The sequence below is a fragment of the Brachycentrus maculatus genome, unplaced genomic scaffold (assembly GCF_059751285.1).
Source record: "Brachycentrus maculatus isolate JH-2025_06_01 unplaced genomic scaffold, ASM5975128v1 h1tg000055l, whole genome shotgun sequence".
Taxonomy (NCBI): Eukaryota; Metazoa; Arthropoda; class Insecta; order Trichoptera; family Brachycentridae; genus Brachycentrus; species Brachycentrus maculatus.
Genome location: NW_028280809.1, coordinates 3096166 through 3114774, shown reverse-complemented (window position 1 = coordinate 3114774; position 18609 = coordinate 3096166). Strand labels below are relative to the sequence as shown.

At 33.8% G+C, this 18609-nt stretch overlaps 2 protein-coding genes and 1 long non-coding RNA gene across 12 annotated transcripts in view; 1 reads left to right on the top strand and 2 right to left on the bottom strand.

Moving 5' to 3' along the window:
* Positions 1-18609, bottom strand: part of pyd (zonula occludens-like protein polychaetoid) — a 157359-nt gene that overhangs the window by 37000 nt on the left and 101750 nt on the right. For 9 of the 10 annotated variants that reach the window (XM_088278133.1, XM_088278134.1, XM_088278135.1 and 6 more), the window contains one exon: positions 711-913. In XM_088278133.1, coding sequence (XP_088134259.1) covers positions 711-913 — 203 coding nt within the window. Of the gene's footprint in view, positions 1-710; positions 914-11276; positions 11687-18609 lie in introns of those variants that run through there. The other variant, XM_088278137.1, reaches the window with a different exon arrangement.
* On the top strand, positions 7037-8176 carry LOC148311897 (uncharacterized). Its single transcript, XR_015839314.1, has 2 exons — positions 7037-7901; positions 7990-8176. It is a non-coding gene; the product is annotated as an uncharacterized LOC148311897 (long non-coding RNA).
* Positions 16255-18167, bottom strand: LOC148311896 (uncharacterized). Its single transcript, XM_088278283.1, has 2 exons — positions 18002-18167; positions 16255-17906 (listed from the first exon to the last, which is right to left on the bottom strand). The coding sequence occupies exon 2, from the start codon at positions 17776-17778 to the stop codon at positions 16372-16374; it is 1407 nt and encodes a 468-aa protein (XP_088134409.1). The 5' UTR covers positions 17779-17906; positions 18002-18167; the 3' UTR covers positions 16255-16371.

The following is an 18609-nucleotide window of genomic DNA, read 5'->3' as shown; positions in this document are numbered from 1 at the left end:
TATGTTTCATAGCCTATGCCTACTTGTGAGTGGATTTACTCTTTATGTTTAAAGTTACTATAATTTCAAGTAATTCACGAGTCAGCCTCCGTAGTGTAATGGTCAGCACGCTCGGCTACCGTTCTGGAGGTCCTGGGTTCGATTCCCAGGGGGGATCAAATAAATACAAGTGATTTTTTTTCACTCTAATATTTATTCAGTATTACCCTGGACTGGTACCTGAAGCGGAGGGCTGATCACCTTTTCTTCGTGTGTTAGCGATCAAGATAACACTGCGTTTATAAAATTCAGTGCCCTATGCACCATTGGGGTGCGGATAAGGGTTTTATTGTTATTTTTTATTATTTAAAGATATTTTTTAATGAAGTTGATCCTGATATCACGTTTAGTTAATGATAACGGATTATCAGTAGTGGTCACTAAATTCCCCGTTGACCGTCTTTTTTCACACATTATTAGTCCGTCTTATGTTACTACAATATTTGTTGACTACTTATTTTTTTTACTGCTCATATACGTTTTCCGTATATACTACTACTGAAGGCAATGCACTGCATGAGAGATAGTGCATTTGACATAGTGTTTGTGACTCGTTTTTATCTGTTATGTGTGGTAGTCACAAATATGAGAGTAGCTAAGGGTTTGATCTAATTCATGAGTGAAAATTCTAGGCAAAAACACTCGCTTTTAACAAAAGGACAGGCACTCACTGCAGCAGGTCCTCGGCGGGGCCCGCCTTGAGCACGTCGCTGACGGCGATGGAGGGGTCTCCGCTGGCGAAGTGCGGGTTGTCGCGGCCGCCCGACACGGCGATGCCGAACCCGTAGCCCTGCACGCGCGACACGGTCACGCGGTGCGTCTCCCAGGAGCTCGCCGCGCCGCTGCCGCCGCCGCCGCCGCCCGCGCTGCTACCCTGGGAACACGAAACAAAACACACAATGAAAAATGATATAAAATAAAAAGAAATATAATAATAATACCGCATTCACAACAGGGAACACAAAACAAAACACAAAATGAAAAATAATATAAAATAATATAAAATAAAAATAATATAATAATAATACCGCATTCACAACATTTTGAGTGTGTCCAAATACTTACATAAATAATTATGTATGTATCTGAATAAATGATAACTTCTAAAAATAATAATATTTTATTGAATGTATGCATGTAGATCTGCTCAGTTTTCACAAATCGCTCACTCCTTTCAAAAACGTCATAAATCAAAAATCGACAATTTTCAGTTGTGCATGTTTTCGGAATGCCCAGAAAATGTACTATATCCCAGCAAAAGCGGCATATTTTTAACTTAATATTTACCCGCTGCAGGGCAGAAAGTGTTGTTTTTGCATTTTGAAGAAAAGGTATTGTTTAACTATTTTTTTAAATATACTAAATAGTTTTCAAATGGAGAAAAAACCTTCAGGTTTAGCCTAAAAAGATCTGTTGCACAGTAAAAATTTCAATAAGTGGCTTGATATTTATTTTTAATAAATTGTATTATATTTTTAAACTTTAAAAACGTACTCCTGAAAAATCAAGTTTTTTGTTTTATGACGTTCTTGAAAGGAGTGAGTGAAATATGAGTTTCTCCACTAATTTATTATTATTATTATTATTATTATTACTTTATTGTCTGCCTCCGTGGTGTAATGGTCAAAACGCTTAACTACCGTACTAAAGAAAAAAATCACTTATCATTTTAAGTGATTTTCACTCTAATATTAATTTAATATTACCCTGGACTGGTAACTGAAGCGGATGGCCCATCACCTTTCCTTCATATGTTAGCGATCAAGATAACACTGCGTTTATATGATGCAGTGCCCTATGCACCATCGGGTGCGGATTAAGGTTTGAAGAAGAAAATGTGTGTGTGTTACCATATTTTTACATCGAAACATGGATGAAGAGAATATGGAAGTCTGGGTTTTTACAGGGCGTATGACCTGCCATATGTTCGTTTAGTGATCACTTTACACACATACAACATTCACCATTCTACCTATGATTCACAACCGCACTACGCCAGAAAACACGATTTTCCATTTTTTTATTTTTAATAAAATTTTGTGAAAAAATATACTTAGTCAAAAAATAGGTAAAGCAATCCATTGTTCTCCACCTTAGGTATTTCGTTACAGTTTAACTAACATGGGTCAGAAAAATCAAAACGAAAAAACAAATACCTAATCGACTGTGTAAAATTTAAATAAATAATTATAGGGATGATTCAGACTTATTTCAACGTTTGGAAGGGTTTTATGTAGGTGACTGGAGGTATAATAGGGACGATAAATTATTCTGCATTTGATCATATTCTTTGTCTAGACGAGACAAAATCACCGGGCGAAATCAGCACTAAAATAATTTATTCAGATCAACCTAAAATAAAAAATAAGATAAAAAAAATAATAAAAAACATAACATAATTTATATTTGAAAAACTAACTTCGTGATTTTCCATTTTATAATTAAAATATAACTTTGTTTTAAAATCACTATAAATATTTTATTATAATTTAATTATAATGTCTACCGGATTCAATCAGTCTTGATAAAGAAGCGGTAGCTTCGAAACCGGTAGACATTATTATAAAATATTTATAGTGATTTTAAAACAAAGTCACATTTTAATTATAAAACATAACATGTTACGAAATAAATAATTTAGAAACACAAATATAAAATATGGGCTGTTTTAAACACCCTATATAAAATCAATACTGTTAAAAGTGATAGTGAGTGTATAGATTTTTTAAAACATTATTATCGATAATTTATCATTATCAGCTGTCGCGACAAAATACGCCCACAAATAATGTAGTAATCGGTCCCAGTACCTATCTACCATTAAATTTATGATCATATCGAGTGTCTAGGTATTTGGTGATATTTTGATATAAAAAATGCATACGCCAGAGAAAGCTCGCATTTCAGAATACATCCGGAGATTTTACAAAAAAGAAACCAAAAAATTCAAGTATATTTTTCAACGTTATTTTATTCTCTTATATGTATAAATCTCTAAGAATGTGAAAGACACGAAATCCAGAAACGAGTACTTACAAATTTTAATAATTCCATACGGCAGTATGTATTATTATTTTTATCAATTAGCATTAAAATATTCAGTTTCTGTTATTTGTAAATTACCGACCATCATAAAAATACATGTTTTCACAATGATGTGTAGCCTACTTTCAAAATCCGCTAGATCCAATTTTATAAGATTTTAAAATATACACTCTATCGGAATGCCAATTGTGGTTTTATTGTTTAAAATATTTATTTACTTGAAAACCCTGCTAAAAAATACTTAAAAACAGCGTTGTATTTCAAATTCCGCTATATTCATGGAACTTGCCTTCTGACTCATATCGGCCAATCAGAGAGCGGGGATAGGTCAAAAATTAAGATGACGTCATTATCGGTTTGAGTCTTGTGTTTTTTTACTGAATAATTTTCCAAAAAAATTGAAAAATTCTCTATTTCATAATATTTTATCTAAAGATAGACAAATCTTAAACATAAATGTTACCCGGGGAATTTTGCATTTTTTGTAAAATCGACTTACATGGATCTGGCGGATTTTGAAAGAAGGCGACACATATACTTTAAGTTCGTAATAGGCTCTCTATCATATATTGCGTTATTTCTTAAAATTACCAAAAATAAATAATAAACCAATGAGTGAGGAAAGAATAGCAAAACAAAATTATAAAGCGTATGTGGTTGGTAATGGAAACAGAGAAAGACCGATGATAACTTGCCATGATCAAGTATTTCAGTTGGAATAATCGGTGGGCATATTTGAGTCGCCTTAGTTGTGTAAAGGGCAGCACGCTCGGCTACCGTACTGGAGGTCCCGGGTTCGATTCACAGAGGGGGTATTTTTCACTCTAATATTTATTCAATATTACTCTGGACTGGTACCTGAAGTGGAGGGCTGATCACCTTTCCTTCATGTATTAATGATCAAAATAACACTGCGTTTATAACATGAAGTGCCCTATGCACCATCGGGTGCGGATAAGGGTTTGAAGAAGAATAATATACGAGGAGATGCACGAATGTGGAAGAGGCTAATATTGTTTGCAAAGACAGATTGGTGTGCGTTCTTTTTCTCTGCCTACCCCTGCGGAAAGCGGCGTGGCGGTTAGTAATAAATGATTGACTTAAAACCAAAACAAGTTTTTTTTGTACATACAGTTTTGCAGTATAGAAAGAATGATATGTACATATCGCTCACTCCTTTCAAGAACGTCATAAATAAAAAACTAGATTTTTCAGGAGAACGTTTTTAAAGTTTAAAAATATAATACAATGTATTCAAAATAAATATCAAGCCACTTACTGAACTTTATACTGTGCAACAGATCTTTTTAAGTAAAACCTGAAGGTTTTTTCTCCATTTGAAAAATATTTAGTTTATTTTTAAAAATAATTAAACAATACCTTTTCTTCAAAATGCAAAGACAACACTTTCTGCCCTGTAGTGGGTAAATATTAAGCTAAAAATATGCCACTTCTGCTGGGATATAGTAAATTTTCTGGGCATTCCGAAAACATGCACAACTGAAAATTTACGAATTTTGATTTATGACGTTCTTGAAAGGAGTGAGCGATATGTACTAGACTCTTGGCATTCGCGTCGGTATGGATATTCGGATGGAATATAAATGAAGTATGGCGTACAATGTGCAAATACCGCCATTATGCTTAGTGTTAGTATTTACAAGCCATTGTGGGTGTCAACAGTCTCCACGAAATAAGAATGATTCGACTGTTGAATTTAGTACGTCGTAGTTTTGTATGTTCGTAGGATTCAGCGTTCTCTTCAAAAGGAAATGGGATCGTGACAGTGCGTCAAACGTGATTATGAAATTAATAAACAATCGGTATTAGTATCGTATTCAATTCCCGCCATTATTGTTTTAATGGTTTACCATTACAAACCCAAAAAACGTATCGTGTAAATTTTTCACAAATGCTTTGTTTTAACAATTGAATAATTATTAGAAAACTCCAAATAAAATAAATTTAAGGTTGACATTTCAAACGATCAAATTCAGAACACGAAAAGCCGTGCTAGGAGACGAACGAATTTCAGCGCGCAATTTAAAAAAAAATATGTATTGAAATTTGATTTTTTTAGAATAAGTATGCAATGAAAAAAAACTCCTTACCTTTTAATAACTTTCTTTTCAAAACAGTGTATGTATTTATTTAAAAGAAAAACTTATTTTTAAAATACAAAAACGATACTTAGCAACAACAAAAAAACAATAACGTCAAATGTTACCTGGGTTTAAAGAAAATAATTTTAAAGAATTTACGATTTTTCGTATATTGGACATTAAATACGTTTTACAAGGGTTTTTCTTCTTAATTTGACCCTTAATTCAAAAAGTACAAAGCTCGTATGAAAATGTCTCAAATTTGAAAATCAATAAATTTTTGACTCGTAGAAATTAAATATCAACTGGAGATGGCCAGATTTAATTTTAGGGACGACTAAAATAAATTAGTTCTATGCAAATATAATAAATAATTAAGGAAACTGGCGATAAATAAAAAGTAAAAAAAAAAACTTATGACGTTCTGTATTTTTTTAAATTTTGTTTTGGCTATATTTTTATTTATTTTTTATCAAGCTTAATAAGTTAAGCAAGGTGAACTAAATCTTATGTCTTTTTTCAGTCTTAATCACTTTAAAAAAAATAGTATAAAATAATTGTTTTACATATTTGTAGATTTTATTTTTGCTTGATAGTAACATACATATTTATTGTGTATTAAAAAAAAACTTGATAAAAAATCTCAAATAAAAGAAAACGAATCTTCGTAGGTATTTTTATTTCAAAGCAGGATTATAAATTATGACTTGAAGTTTATATAAGATAATGATATTAAACAAGCAGATAACAGTCGGCTATTATCAGCGACCGCGGAGTACGATTTTTTTAAGTTAGTTATAACCTTAAATATAATCCTGAGACAAAAATTATTTTTTACTCGCACCACATATGACTGCGAACAATTTTAACATTCGAACTTCAAATTTCGATTAAAAGTAAGTAGTTTCGATTATGTAGCAAGATCAATAATAACTCGAAACACAGAGCGTAAAAACACTAAAACCCTGTAAGTTCATTTTGCGACATCACATCACATTTGTGATGGCAGTAATATTATGGACAGGTAGGTACTAATAAAATTAAATTTGAGGTAGTTCGTGCGTACTTCACGATAAGCAAGTGGTTAGTGAAGGAATTTATAGTTATTTATGATCGACTTAAAAGCTCCTAAAAGCTACTCTCATATTTGTGACTACCACACATAACAGATAAAAACGAGTCAAAAGACTATGTCAAATCCACTATCTCTCATGCAGTGCATTGCCTTCAGTAGTATATTCGGAAAACGTCACATTAAAAAGTATATGAGCAGTAAAAAAAATAAGTAGTCAACAAATATTATATTAACATAAGACGGACTAATAATGTGTGAAAAATGACGGTCAACGGGGAATTTAGTGACCACTACTGATAATCCGTTATAATTAACAAAACGTGATATCAGAATCAATTTCTTTAATAGATTTATATTATCCACTGACACTTCGTAATGGAATTGCATTTTTAATTTATTATTAGATTAAAACCAATATTTTTAGCTTTTCCACTTTTTTATTTGACCAGCGACCGGGTTTCGTCGTTACCGACATCATCAGACTGGTCTGTCATCCAGTCTGATGATGTCGGTAACGACGAAACCCGGTCGCTGGTCAAATAAAAAAGTGGAAAAGCTAAAAACATTGGTTTTAATCTAATAATAAATTAGAATCAACTTCATTCAAAAATATCTTTAAATAATAAAAAATAATAATAAAACCCTTATCCGCACCCCAATGGTGCATTGTCACTGCTTCATATAAACGCAGTGCTATCTTGATCATTAACTCATGAAGGAAAGGTGATCAGCCCTCCGCTTAAAGTACCAGTCCAGGGCAATATTGAATATATATTACAGTATCTACTCAATGAATTAGGGCCACCCATTATTTTTTTGAATACTCTGAAATCTTTTGGATTATTATATTTATTTTACATAAATACTTTAAGTTTTCTATTGACATCTAATGTCATGTGTATTACCTTCAATAATATGTAAAATATACCTGGATTTTTTAAGCCTTTACAAAATTTCAAACCCTTTTTCTGAGAAAGGTCCCTAATTAGCACAGGTAGACTGAGAGTTGAAAGTTCAAAAAATAGTCCTATCTCATTTATTAGTGAAGTTTCTTGAGTTCTGGTTGTTGTTTTGTTCAGAGAGGTTATATAGTTATCGTGTCTTGTGAAAAAAACTTAATTTTTAATTTTAGTTCATAAAGTATAAATTTTTTTTGCAAACACAAGTGTTTTTTTTGAAAAGGCAAAATGGGAAAAAGTAAAGACATTTCTGAGGAAAAAAAGTCTAGTGTTATAGTGATACTGAAATTAGGAATACTATCTAATAGAGAAATTTCAAAACAAGAAAACGTTTCTCGTCAAACAGTGGACAGAATTTCAAAATCAATAAAAAATCAGTCACCCGCCACCAGCAATCGGCGAAAGAACTGTCGTAGGATTAGAAAAACAACACCGAGGACTGATCGAAAAATCGTTCAAAGTGCCTTAGAAAACCGTAGTGCATCAGCAAAAACATTAAAAATAAAATTGGAAGAAGAGGGTTTAAATATATCGGTATCAACACTGAGGCGACGTCTTTGCGAAGTAAATCTGAAATGCAGGCGCCCTGTAAAAGTACCAAAATTGACACCACGAATGAAAGCGGATCGATTAAAATGGGCCAGGCTACATCGAAATTACTCGGTGGATGATTGGAAAAAGGTATTTATTTAAATTTAATTTTCAACATATCATTTTAGTAAATAAACTTATATATTTGAATTAAACTTAAATTTTCATTATTTTTCAGGTCATCTTTAGTGATGAGTGCCGGTTAGAAGCCGTGACAGAGAGCCGTCGATTCGTCAGGAGAACACCAATGGAACGTTACAATGAGGCATGTGTGGTAAAAGTTATCAAACACCCCCCTGCAACAATGATATGGTCATGTATTATTAACAATTTACCTGGGCCGTTGTTTTTCGTGGAAGGAACAATGAACCAAAATTCCCATAAGCAGGTCCTCGAACGAATTTTATTGCCCTTCTACCATACACTCGACCCAACAGAAGGTCCATACACCTTCATGCAGGATGGGGCACCTTGCCACCGGGCTAAATCAATAATAAAATTTTTGTCTAACAAAAATCTGCCTTTGCTCCCCTGACCTGGAAATTCTCCGGACCTTAATCCTATGGAAAACGTATGGAGCATGTTAAAAAATAAGGTATACTCATTTCCAAATCCGACAGAAGACTGTCTAAAAAAAAATATTCAAAAAATTTGGTCAGAAGACGAAGAAATAAAAAACATGATAAAACAGTGCATTTTAAGTATGCCAAAAAGAATTGAGGCAGTTATTTCTGCCAAAGGTGGAAATACTAAATACTAACTATATTTATATGAAAATATATGCATTATTTAAGCGTAATAAAGTGTTCATGTGTAAATAAAATTCAATGTTGTTTAATTCAAGGTTTTCTCTGAGTTATTCCTGATTGAATTGAGAAATTGCGCGAAATTCTGGGTGGCCCTAATTCATTGAGTAGATACTGTAGAGTGAAAAAATCACTTATATTTATTTGACCCCCCCAGTGGGAATCGAACCCGGGACCTCCAGAACGGTAGACGAGCGTGCTGACCTACGAAGGCGGACTTTTTTTTCTTTCAATAAGTGAATACATTTTTCTTCTTGAATAAAAACTTTCTTTAAACTATGGGCTTATCGAATTTTAAAGCATCAATTTTCACATTAAAGCGTTTTTGTAAGAAAATGAATTACAAAAAATATTCCAAGCTGTTGCAAAACTGGTTTAACTACTAACCTAATAGTTAAACCTTTACAAAATTAAAACATTTCAGTTTAGTCAAAATGTTTTTTTGGAAGACGATCATTTGAAATTATTAGTATGAAAAACGTGTTGGTACTTGTCAGTTTGTTTCGTTGACCGCTTACCAGTTTCATCGCTTTCGAGACATCGCCAGGCAACTTATTATAGCAGGCTTTTAATATTACCAAATTAATACCTTTTTCCTTTCCTTTACTTACTCATACTCATTTTCTATTTTGATAACCGTTATTAGTAACTAAATATGTACATAATTGAAGTTCTTTTTATAACCAGGCTTACTTTGTAAAAATAATATTTATTTATTATTATTATTTAAAAAATATTTTTATAAAATATTTAATAAAAATAATATTTGTAAAATCCATTGTTTTGGTGTAGTATGGTGTCAAAAAACTAATAGATAAGGATTTTAAGGAAGATTTATAGAGAACGAAAAAAAAAGTTAATTTTCCGTTTCACGACAGATTGCGATGGGCAAAAACATACACATAAGTGTGATTACAAAACTGATTAGTATCTACCTAACAATTTGACAATACGGTTTATTTATGAAAATTATCGAATAAATGAACGAGGTATTTTGAAAAGGAAAAACATTATATGTTTGCTGATTTTTTTTTTTAAACAAAGCAACGTAGCGTTCAATCAAGTCAGCCGCAAATGAAAAATAAATATCCTCTTCTTCTTACCCTTATGTGTACCCAATGGTGCATAAGGCCCTGCATCGTATTGGCGCAGTGTTATCTTGATCGTTACTAACACGAAGGCAAGGTGATCACTCCTGGGCTTCAGGAACCAGTCCAGGAATTGAACCCGGGATCTCCAGCACGGTAGCCGAACCCGCTAACAAAATAAAAATAGTGAAGCGTTTATTTGCGACTCGTTTCGGGGAACAGCCGACGCACTCATCAGTCCTGGCACGGACAGAGCTTTCCAAATTGCTAGGCAAATACCCGCTCTGGGTGAAGGATCGATTTGTATGCACCTCTATCCGCCTGCATCGACGTGTGTTTAGAGTCTACACGACGAGATTCCAAATGGTAAAATTACCATTGAATACTCATGTCATATCGGCAGTGGGCCCCGGCGGATAGAACAGAATTCGTATAGCAGCTCGTAATCATTTTAATACGTCGATGCATGTCAAATAGCTGAAACCGGTTGTACTGACTGTAATAAATAGCTATGGAACCACGCGAGGCACATTCCACGAGAGGTGGAATCAATTTACTAAACGTTGGAACTTGGAACTCGGCTTTTCACGACGGTAGCGACTATGACTATCGACTAATGAAATAAAGATTGGCCCGCTACCCCATCCTTAACGTTTGAAAAGTCAGAAAAATCGGTTTGACTGTTCAATTTACTAGTAAGCACCGTTTACTATTTGTTGAATAACGAGAGCCAAAAAGCTAAAGCCTCGAGTTGCGGTTATTATCCATTTTATGACCGAATCTGCGGGCATTCCTCGCGCGCCAAAAAATTTGCTCTCGCTTATATCGGAGTCGGTTCGGTGAGTAAAAAACCATAACCAGTTTTTTGTAAACAATCATTATCATTTATAATGTAGTTGTGTGTGCTGTGGGAAGATTAGATTTCGTGTCGGACGAAATTTATTTTTACGCATCGATAAATACGAACGCGAAGCATTATCATGGAAATGTTATAGCCCTGGTCCTCTTCGATCGGAATGCATTAGCGGAATGAATATATTATTTATTTGTTAGGAACATCTAGACACAAAACCTACGCCATCTAGCACCCGAGATGTGTTCCATTACGTAATCGTGCGAGCACATGAGAATATTTCCAATCGGAATGAAAGATTTTTGGAGAAGATAATTGGCTGTATAAAATTGCCCAATTTCCTGTTGGCGTCATAATTCCACGAAAAAACAAAACAAAAAATATTAAATCATGCACGTCTACCGATAAATACAGGCACAGTGCCTCGATTTGATTTATCACGAGAACGTTTTAATCGAAATAAAATCAAAAATTCTTCGCAACTTTGTAACAAAATTCTTCACAGCTTCAACAAGAGTCTTCTCGGTTACTTTTTAATTTATGCTTTTAATGTATACTCCTTAAATGTTAGTTTGTAATGTATATATTGATTATTGAATAAATTTAATTGAACAACCAACAAGTTAAGACTTGACAAAATCTGATGATGTTTTTACATAGTGTATAATCCTGAAGTATGATTTAAATTACCAATAAAATAAAACTAAATTAAAAATACCTTCAAAATATAAGCTTTGAAGCTCTCCAATCTCGTGAGAATACCATTCAAGACACTCATATCAGTTACGAGCGAAGATCATCACAATGAAGAACTTAGCACTAGAAACTTGAGCGACACATTCAGATCCCGAACAGAGTTGGAGACACTTCGAGCAAACTTAAAAAAACTTAAGAAAACCGAGGGAAAACTCCCGGGAAATCGTGAGGGCACTGTGCCCTTGTAATCTGGAGCACTCGGAAGCCTTCGAGAGACGAAGAGCCTAAGTATTCCTGGTGACGCGACACCATCCCGTAGAGAGGAGCAGCGAGGAGGCGAGCGTGGACCGACACGTGTGCCTCTGGGAGGGTCCGTCACAATTAACGGGCCGGATTTGTTTTGCATAACACCGAGGCAGTAGAACTGTCAGGTGTGGCTACGTTGGGGCCACCACACTAGCCCCTTCTCGTAGACCGATCCTCAAAAAACACACGCATATACAAAACCTGTTTCTAGAGTTACAACCGAATACTTATATCATTTTAACTTTTAGTATTATTACCACAATATTTTTAATACATTATTTGAATTGTTTCATGGCATTTGCGATATCGACGAACTGGTATGATTTTTAAAATGATTTGAAAAAAAAATGAATAAAGCATTTCCAAAACGGGTGCATTTTTTTTAAATTTTCCATGCTGTGTTTTATAATGTTTTAAAAAAATCTGTATTTCTTCAGAAAATCTTCTTTATTCCGCCTAGCTTTTGCTATCATCAAATCTGACTTAAACCCCACAAATACATATTATTTTATTATCAAGATATTCATATTTCAGTCAGGTTGCAATCCCGTGGTTACGAGTCGTGAACTGTGCATCAGATTTTCGTGACCCTAGCTAGTATTTGCCTGGCTTTTGCAATACTATCTGACTCAAATCACACAAATATTAATAAGATATTTCGATTTCGATGTTAAAGGCAGGTTACGATCCCGTGGTTTGGGTCATGGACTTTACATCAGATTTTCGCTACCCCACTTTGCCACAATCTAGAAGAAAAAAAACTATGAATCGCCCAGTTTTCTTTAATTATTTAAATTAAATAAAAGTATAGTGTAAAAAAAGCTTTTCTGTTACATATGACTTTTTTGAGACAAAGGATAAAATTATATATTATAGTCTTTGGTATATTATTATATAATATCAAACCCTTATCCGCACCCCAATGGTGCATAGGGCACTGCATCATATAAACGCAGTGTTATCTTAATCATTAACACATAAAGGAAAGGTGATCAACCCTCCGCTTCAGGTACCAGTCCAGGGTAATATTGAATAAATATTAGAGTGAAAAAAAATATATAATAACCGGAGAAAATAACAGTTTTCACTGCAGCGAGGTAGTCAGCATTTAGACAGGGGGCGTCGACATTACATTACATTTAATTAAGCGTGTGATTTTGTCGATAAATTTATTAGCAGTTTTAGGAGTTCCATCGAGGAAGAACGCAGAGTCACACCAGCCCAGATGGCGTCAAACAGCTCTCTTCAGAATGTACTTGCGTTGGCATGTCGATACACCTCTCTCCCAGTAGGTAGTAGGTAACTCCGATCTGATACACACACTCGCGCAAGCCCGTGTACGTACACACTAAAAACTCCAACTATCCAACCGAACTCTCCATCCAACTCAAAGCACTTCCAACCAGTATCTCGAGACGGTGACACAGAGTACTCTTTGACTCTTGGTAGCAATGGTTTTGTAATTTCGACAACACGCAAACTGTCATACGGGTATGCAGGTACAGCCTCTTGGAGAAATTATCTCGTATGTATGTATGGAGGTTAATCGGCGTCGATATTTTATTAAATATTCAATCCACCGTTTGATGCTCTGGTATCGAAAATCAAAAAATATCCGCATGTATTTTATGGCGGTCGGCTCCTCCCTTTACATGGTGTCTGGGTGTTCAAGGCCGTCAGGGGCCATCGCGGCTACTGTTCATGGTTGATACACATACACCATGAACCAAACTATTATTAAATTGAGGGTACGCAAATCACCTTCAAGGTTAAACCAAAAAAACCATCTTGGTATTATAGATACGGGCATACCTCGACTTAGGACGCCGACTTTTTATTTATTTATTAAAAGTTGTCAATGGATCATAGTCGGACGGGAGGAAAATCTAATTTAACATACTCAACCTATAAAGGATTGTATTAGACTCGTTTTGTATTTATAACAGCCGATATAATCAATATTTTCATTCATCATCTTTTATAAAACTCGCCTTCGTAAAAACGTTGTTTTCGTAAGTTGGCAACGAATGACGTCACAGAAACGAATCCACACTGTAGTGTAATTACAGCTCTATAAAGCCGATACATAAAGGGATACGCCCCATAACACATCCGATGACGAAAAATTTGATGACGTATAGCGGTATCCGTTTTATAGAAATATCTAATGTTTAAGCTTTCATATCTCCCTTATTTATCTACAGATTTCAATAAGAATCGTACCGATAGTCTTGTGATTTTTCATGTTAATTTATTAGCCACCATGAGAAAAATCCATTGTCATAAAGGTGAAAAAACATTTTGAAATATGATATTTTCAAAGAGACAAGAATTCAATTAAATTAAATCATATCAATTTTATGCAGTGTCTTGTGCACCATTGGTAAGGATGGGGGGTTAGAAGAGTAACAAAAACAAACTTATACATAACGAACAAAATCATAGAGAAAACATACAAATTGTGGAGTTCATCCAAATTAGTGCTGGTTGTCTTTGAAAATTACGTGTAACATAACGAAACGGGGTGCATTTATATTGATTTCACGCACATGAAATAGGGAATACAGAGTTATGGTGATATAAAATGGATGAGGATAGGCTGAGTTTAACTCTGTTTAAGTTAAGCACATTTTCTACTCAAAGACATATTCATGATTAAAGCGAACTCGATAGCTAGCAAATTAATTTTCTTTAAACCCAGGTATAACACTAATGAATTAAATTTTTTCTTCTTAAAAGCCGTTTCTGTATTGAAAAAATAAGTTTTTCTTCGAAATAAGTATGGTACATGGTTTTGAAAAGATGAGTTTTTGGAAGGTAAGGAGTTTTGAATTATAATTAAAATGTAACTTTGTTTTAAAATCACTATAAAATTTATAGTGATTTTAAAACAAAGTTACATTTTAATTATAAAATGGAAAATCACAAAGTTAGTGCTTCAAATATAAATTACAGATTTACACTTTCTTTTTCAAATATATATTCTTAAAAAATCAAGTTGCAATGTTTCTATATTCTAAAAAAAAAGAATAGCCGCCGATCGCTTACTGAATTGTGTGTTTGCGAATACCCCCTTAAGGCTCATTTACATTACTCTAATGCATTAGTTATCTTAGAACGGGGCTACTTAAACTTTAATGTGTTACTTGAGCCCAGTACAAAAAATATTTAGATCTGTATTTGGTCTACAATAATGAATGTATCGACATGATTCATTGTTTACCTAGCAGGTGACACTTATACGTACATCATTGTAGACCAAATGCAGATAAAAAAAAAATTGTACTGGGCTCAAGCAACACAACAAAGTTCAAGTAGCCCTGTTCTATTGTACCTTACATAATGATGATCGCTGCCAACAATAACTGTCTTATATTTGCCACCCGATATGGTAAGCATAATGAAAATAGTTGCCATTCTAATGCTGATGTTTAGGTAATTACCTCAAGTCTAATTACTCAATTGACCCATTCAACTTTGGTTTACATTGTGTAGTAATGTGTTAACAGTGCTACGCTACATAGTACACACACATGGAAAGAAATGTTCAATTGCCTAAAAGATAAACATTCATAAAAATGGATATATGAAAAATGGAAACCATTTTAAATGGCGTAATGTTCCATTTCCTGTAATTTCGTTTAACTGAAAAAAAAATTAAAAATTTATGTACCCTTGATATAATTCATGTTTATTCACTTATTTGTATTCTTTTTTTTAACGATCAAGATAACACTTTATTTATATGATACAGTGCCCTATGCACCCTTGGGAGCAGATAATGGTTATACAAGAAAAATATTAAAACAACTCGAATTGCATTTTATGCATTTTATTTGCCAACAAATCGATGTGCCCTACGTAAAGTGCTCTAACTACATTTTTGTCAATTTTGAGATATTTGGTGCATGTTATCAACTGACCGTTATCTACAAATATAAACAAACAAAAATATATGTATAAAATAAATTACGCCTAGTTTTCAGGCGTATAAGACGCTATCTACATCGAATTTTCGAAATGAACTGAACTCCTAAAACGCTAACTACTTAATTATGACAAAACATAAAGTTTTAAAATGATTGAATATATTATTTTATCGTGTTTTTGAATGAATAATACTAGTTTAGAATTTCAGATAAAACCATTAATTAATAAAAAATGAATGCGTTGAAAAAATCTTCTAAGCTCTCTCCTGTAAAGTAACAGATTTGCAGATAGAGTACTTTACGTAGTGGCCGTCGAAATGAAGCAATAAAGATACAAACTGAATGGGGGGCATAAACAAATATTTACTAGTAAATATTAATAAATAACAAATTAATAGGAGTCTAATAGGAGTCCTGGACCTTGACAGGACACTGCAGACTTAGACTCCCAAGTATGCAGATTTTGTATGGAGGATAACGAAACACCAATTCACATTCTCTATAACTGTGACGCGCTCGCTCGCAAACGAAGTCACATCCTTGGAGGCCACTGCTAGACTCCTAGAAGGTGAAGCTCTTACCTCCAAGACAGGTCGTGAGCTACATGACTCACACAGGTCTTGAGAGTAAGCTATGTATGATACAGAGGGAGGTCACAATGGACCTAATATGGTAGCAGTGACACAAGGGATGCAAGATCCCTTGACCCCATAATAAAAATAATAATAAAATTAAAAAATAAGAGTCTCAAATAAAAGCATGATACCTGGTATATATAATTTTATTCAAAAATATTTTTTAAAGGTATCACATTATTTATTGCGATTATTGTTATAGTAATGTAAGAGTCATATTTTAAGTGATGATCAGTCAAAAAAGGTATTACACTTTCTCCGGATTCCAAATATGTATACACCGCATGTAATCTGGATTCTGTATGCCATAACCAGGAATGAATTCCAAATTTGTACCTTGAAAACCTAAGATTTCATCTAACGAAGTCATAATTTTTTCTTTGAGTTGCAATTTGGCCTTTTTCAATTCTATAGAGGCTTTGTCTTCGACTTGTTTTATTTTTTCAACAATAGATAATCTCTTCTGGTACGAGAGATATGGGTCTTGAAGCATTGAATTCAATTTAGTGATAAGATCTGAATTATCTTCCTCGAGAGCATTCTTTGTTAGAGTCGCTATAGTTGTATTTCTCAAGTACTTTACTTTCTGCATTAGCTTAATTTTACTTTCTTGACTTAAGAATGGATCTTTCATAACGTCTCTGAATCTTTCTAGTAATCTTACACCGTCTTCGATAGGCACATGGGTTTGTTTGGCGAGTCCGTTGGCCATCTTTCCTCTTATTTCCATCACCCTTTGAATGAATGTCTTCTTATCTTCTGTTGAAATCCAAGGGATCCTTAGGAGAAAATGAAGTTTATCGATAGTTTTATCATAGTCCGTTTCAGAATCCCCCACATTCCTCATGACGTCATTGACTAATTTGTCTTTAAGTGCCATCAGGACGCATTCTACCTGTTGTTTCTGTTCAGGCGAGAGACTTTCGTCATTCCGCAGGTTGTGTAACTTATCTAAAAGAAAAAATTCAGTTTGGTCGGAGGTTTCAGCTTGGCCCAGTAGATCCCGAATGATGGTTTCATTTAACTCTAAAATTCTTTTAGGCAAGTATTGTTTACGGCTTGCGGATAAGAAGGGGTCTTCCATCATTTTTCTAAGTTGAATAAGTTCCCAGGTATTAGTGGCCGTGAGTGGAGAAAACGCTTTTGCAAGTACGTCGCAGCAGTTTGCAGAACTTTCGATCATTTCACCAGACTTGACTTCCTCCGGCTTGGTTTGTGGCTCTTCTAAGTCTTTTAACACATCTAAAGGATCCTTGAAATGTTGAAAAGTGGGTCTTTTCTTCTTCCTACCCGCTGGCGATTTAAAAACTGAAAGTGCCCTAGTACTGTGTTGACGCATACCGCGTCTATCTATCTCCGTATGTATTCTTTTACGTTTTCTTAGATTTACTTTGGATTTGTTTTCGATACACTTTTTAGGAATAGAAATATTAACTACAGCGGGTTCGCTAATAGTTTTATTCTGAACAGAAGTGTCAGCGTGTTCAATGGCTTCGAGTGTACTGCCCAGCTTTTCCATAATAATTTTACAACGAGAATGAACTTCATTTAAATTTGTATAATCCACGGGTTTCTTGAGAAGTTTTCTAGCACTCTTGAAAGTATCAATGAGTATTGAACTGGCCTCAGTATTAGTAGAGTCTAGCGCTGACATTGTTATTTTTAATTTAAAAATACTAAGAATTTACACTGAATTTGATCACTGTTTAAGATTTCCAGCAGTTTATCATCATAATGTGGCAAATGAGTTATCCAAAATAAATATTTATAACCATCGAAACTCTGAAACAAACACAAAACATTATATCCCACGAACAAGAACAACCAACGGAGAATATATTTTAGGTTATAATTTCAATACGTAAAAAGACAAATACCTGTCAGTGGAAAAATCATAAAACCATTTCAATTTCTGAGTTCGAAATTTTATATACCCAAATGTATTAAACTTAGTGCTATTTCCCCAGAATAACCAACTAAAACACGAAGCAAAACCAAAAACGTGACAGATACAACATGGCGCACGCGTCTGACATCCGTAACAAATCAGGAGAGCGCATTACCAACCTAACAATATGACACGATAGCAGTGCCTTCTAGATAAACCATAAATATTGAACTTAATGAATATTGAATGCTAAAAATTTAATTTTTTAAAAAAATTGCAAGAACGAATCATTTTTTTACTAAAAAAAACGACAGAACTTTTTGTTAGAGGTAAAGATATTTGTTAATTTTCACGACTTGCATTAAAACCGCACATTTTTTTGGTGTTAAAATTATAAGAATATATTTTTATAATGGTGCATAGGTCACTATTATAAGACTACTCAATTTTGACACGTGAAGAAACAGATTTCCGTTATATTAAAAACTAACCGTTAGTCGCTGACTTATAGACTCGTGTATTGTATATTTAAAGACAAGGAAAAGTGTGCAAGAATAAAAATGCATCATAGAGCACTACATCGTATCGACAGTGATC

What these genes read in the sequence shown, in the direction of transcription:
- LOC148311896 (XM_088278283.1), bottom strand. Translation starts at nt 17,778, where the DNA reads ATGTCAGCGCTAGACTCTACTAATACTGAGGCCAGTTCAATACTCATT.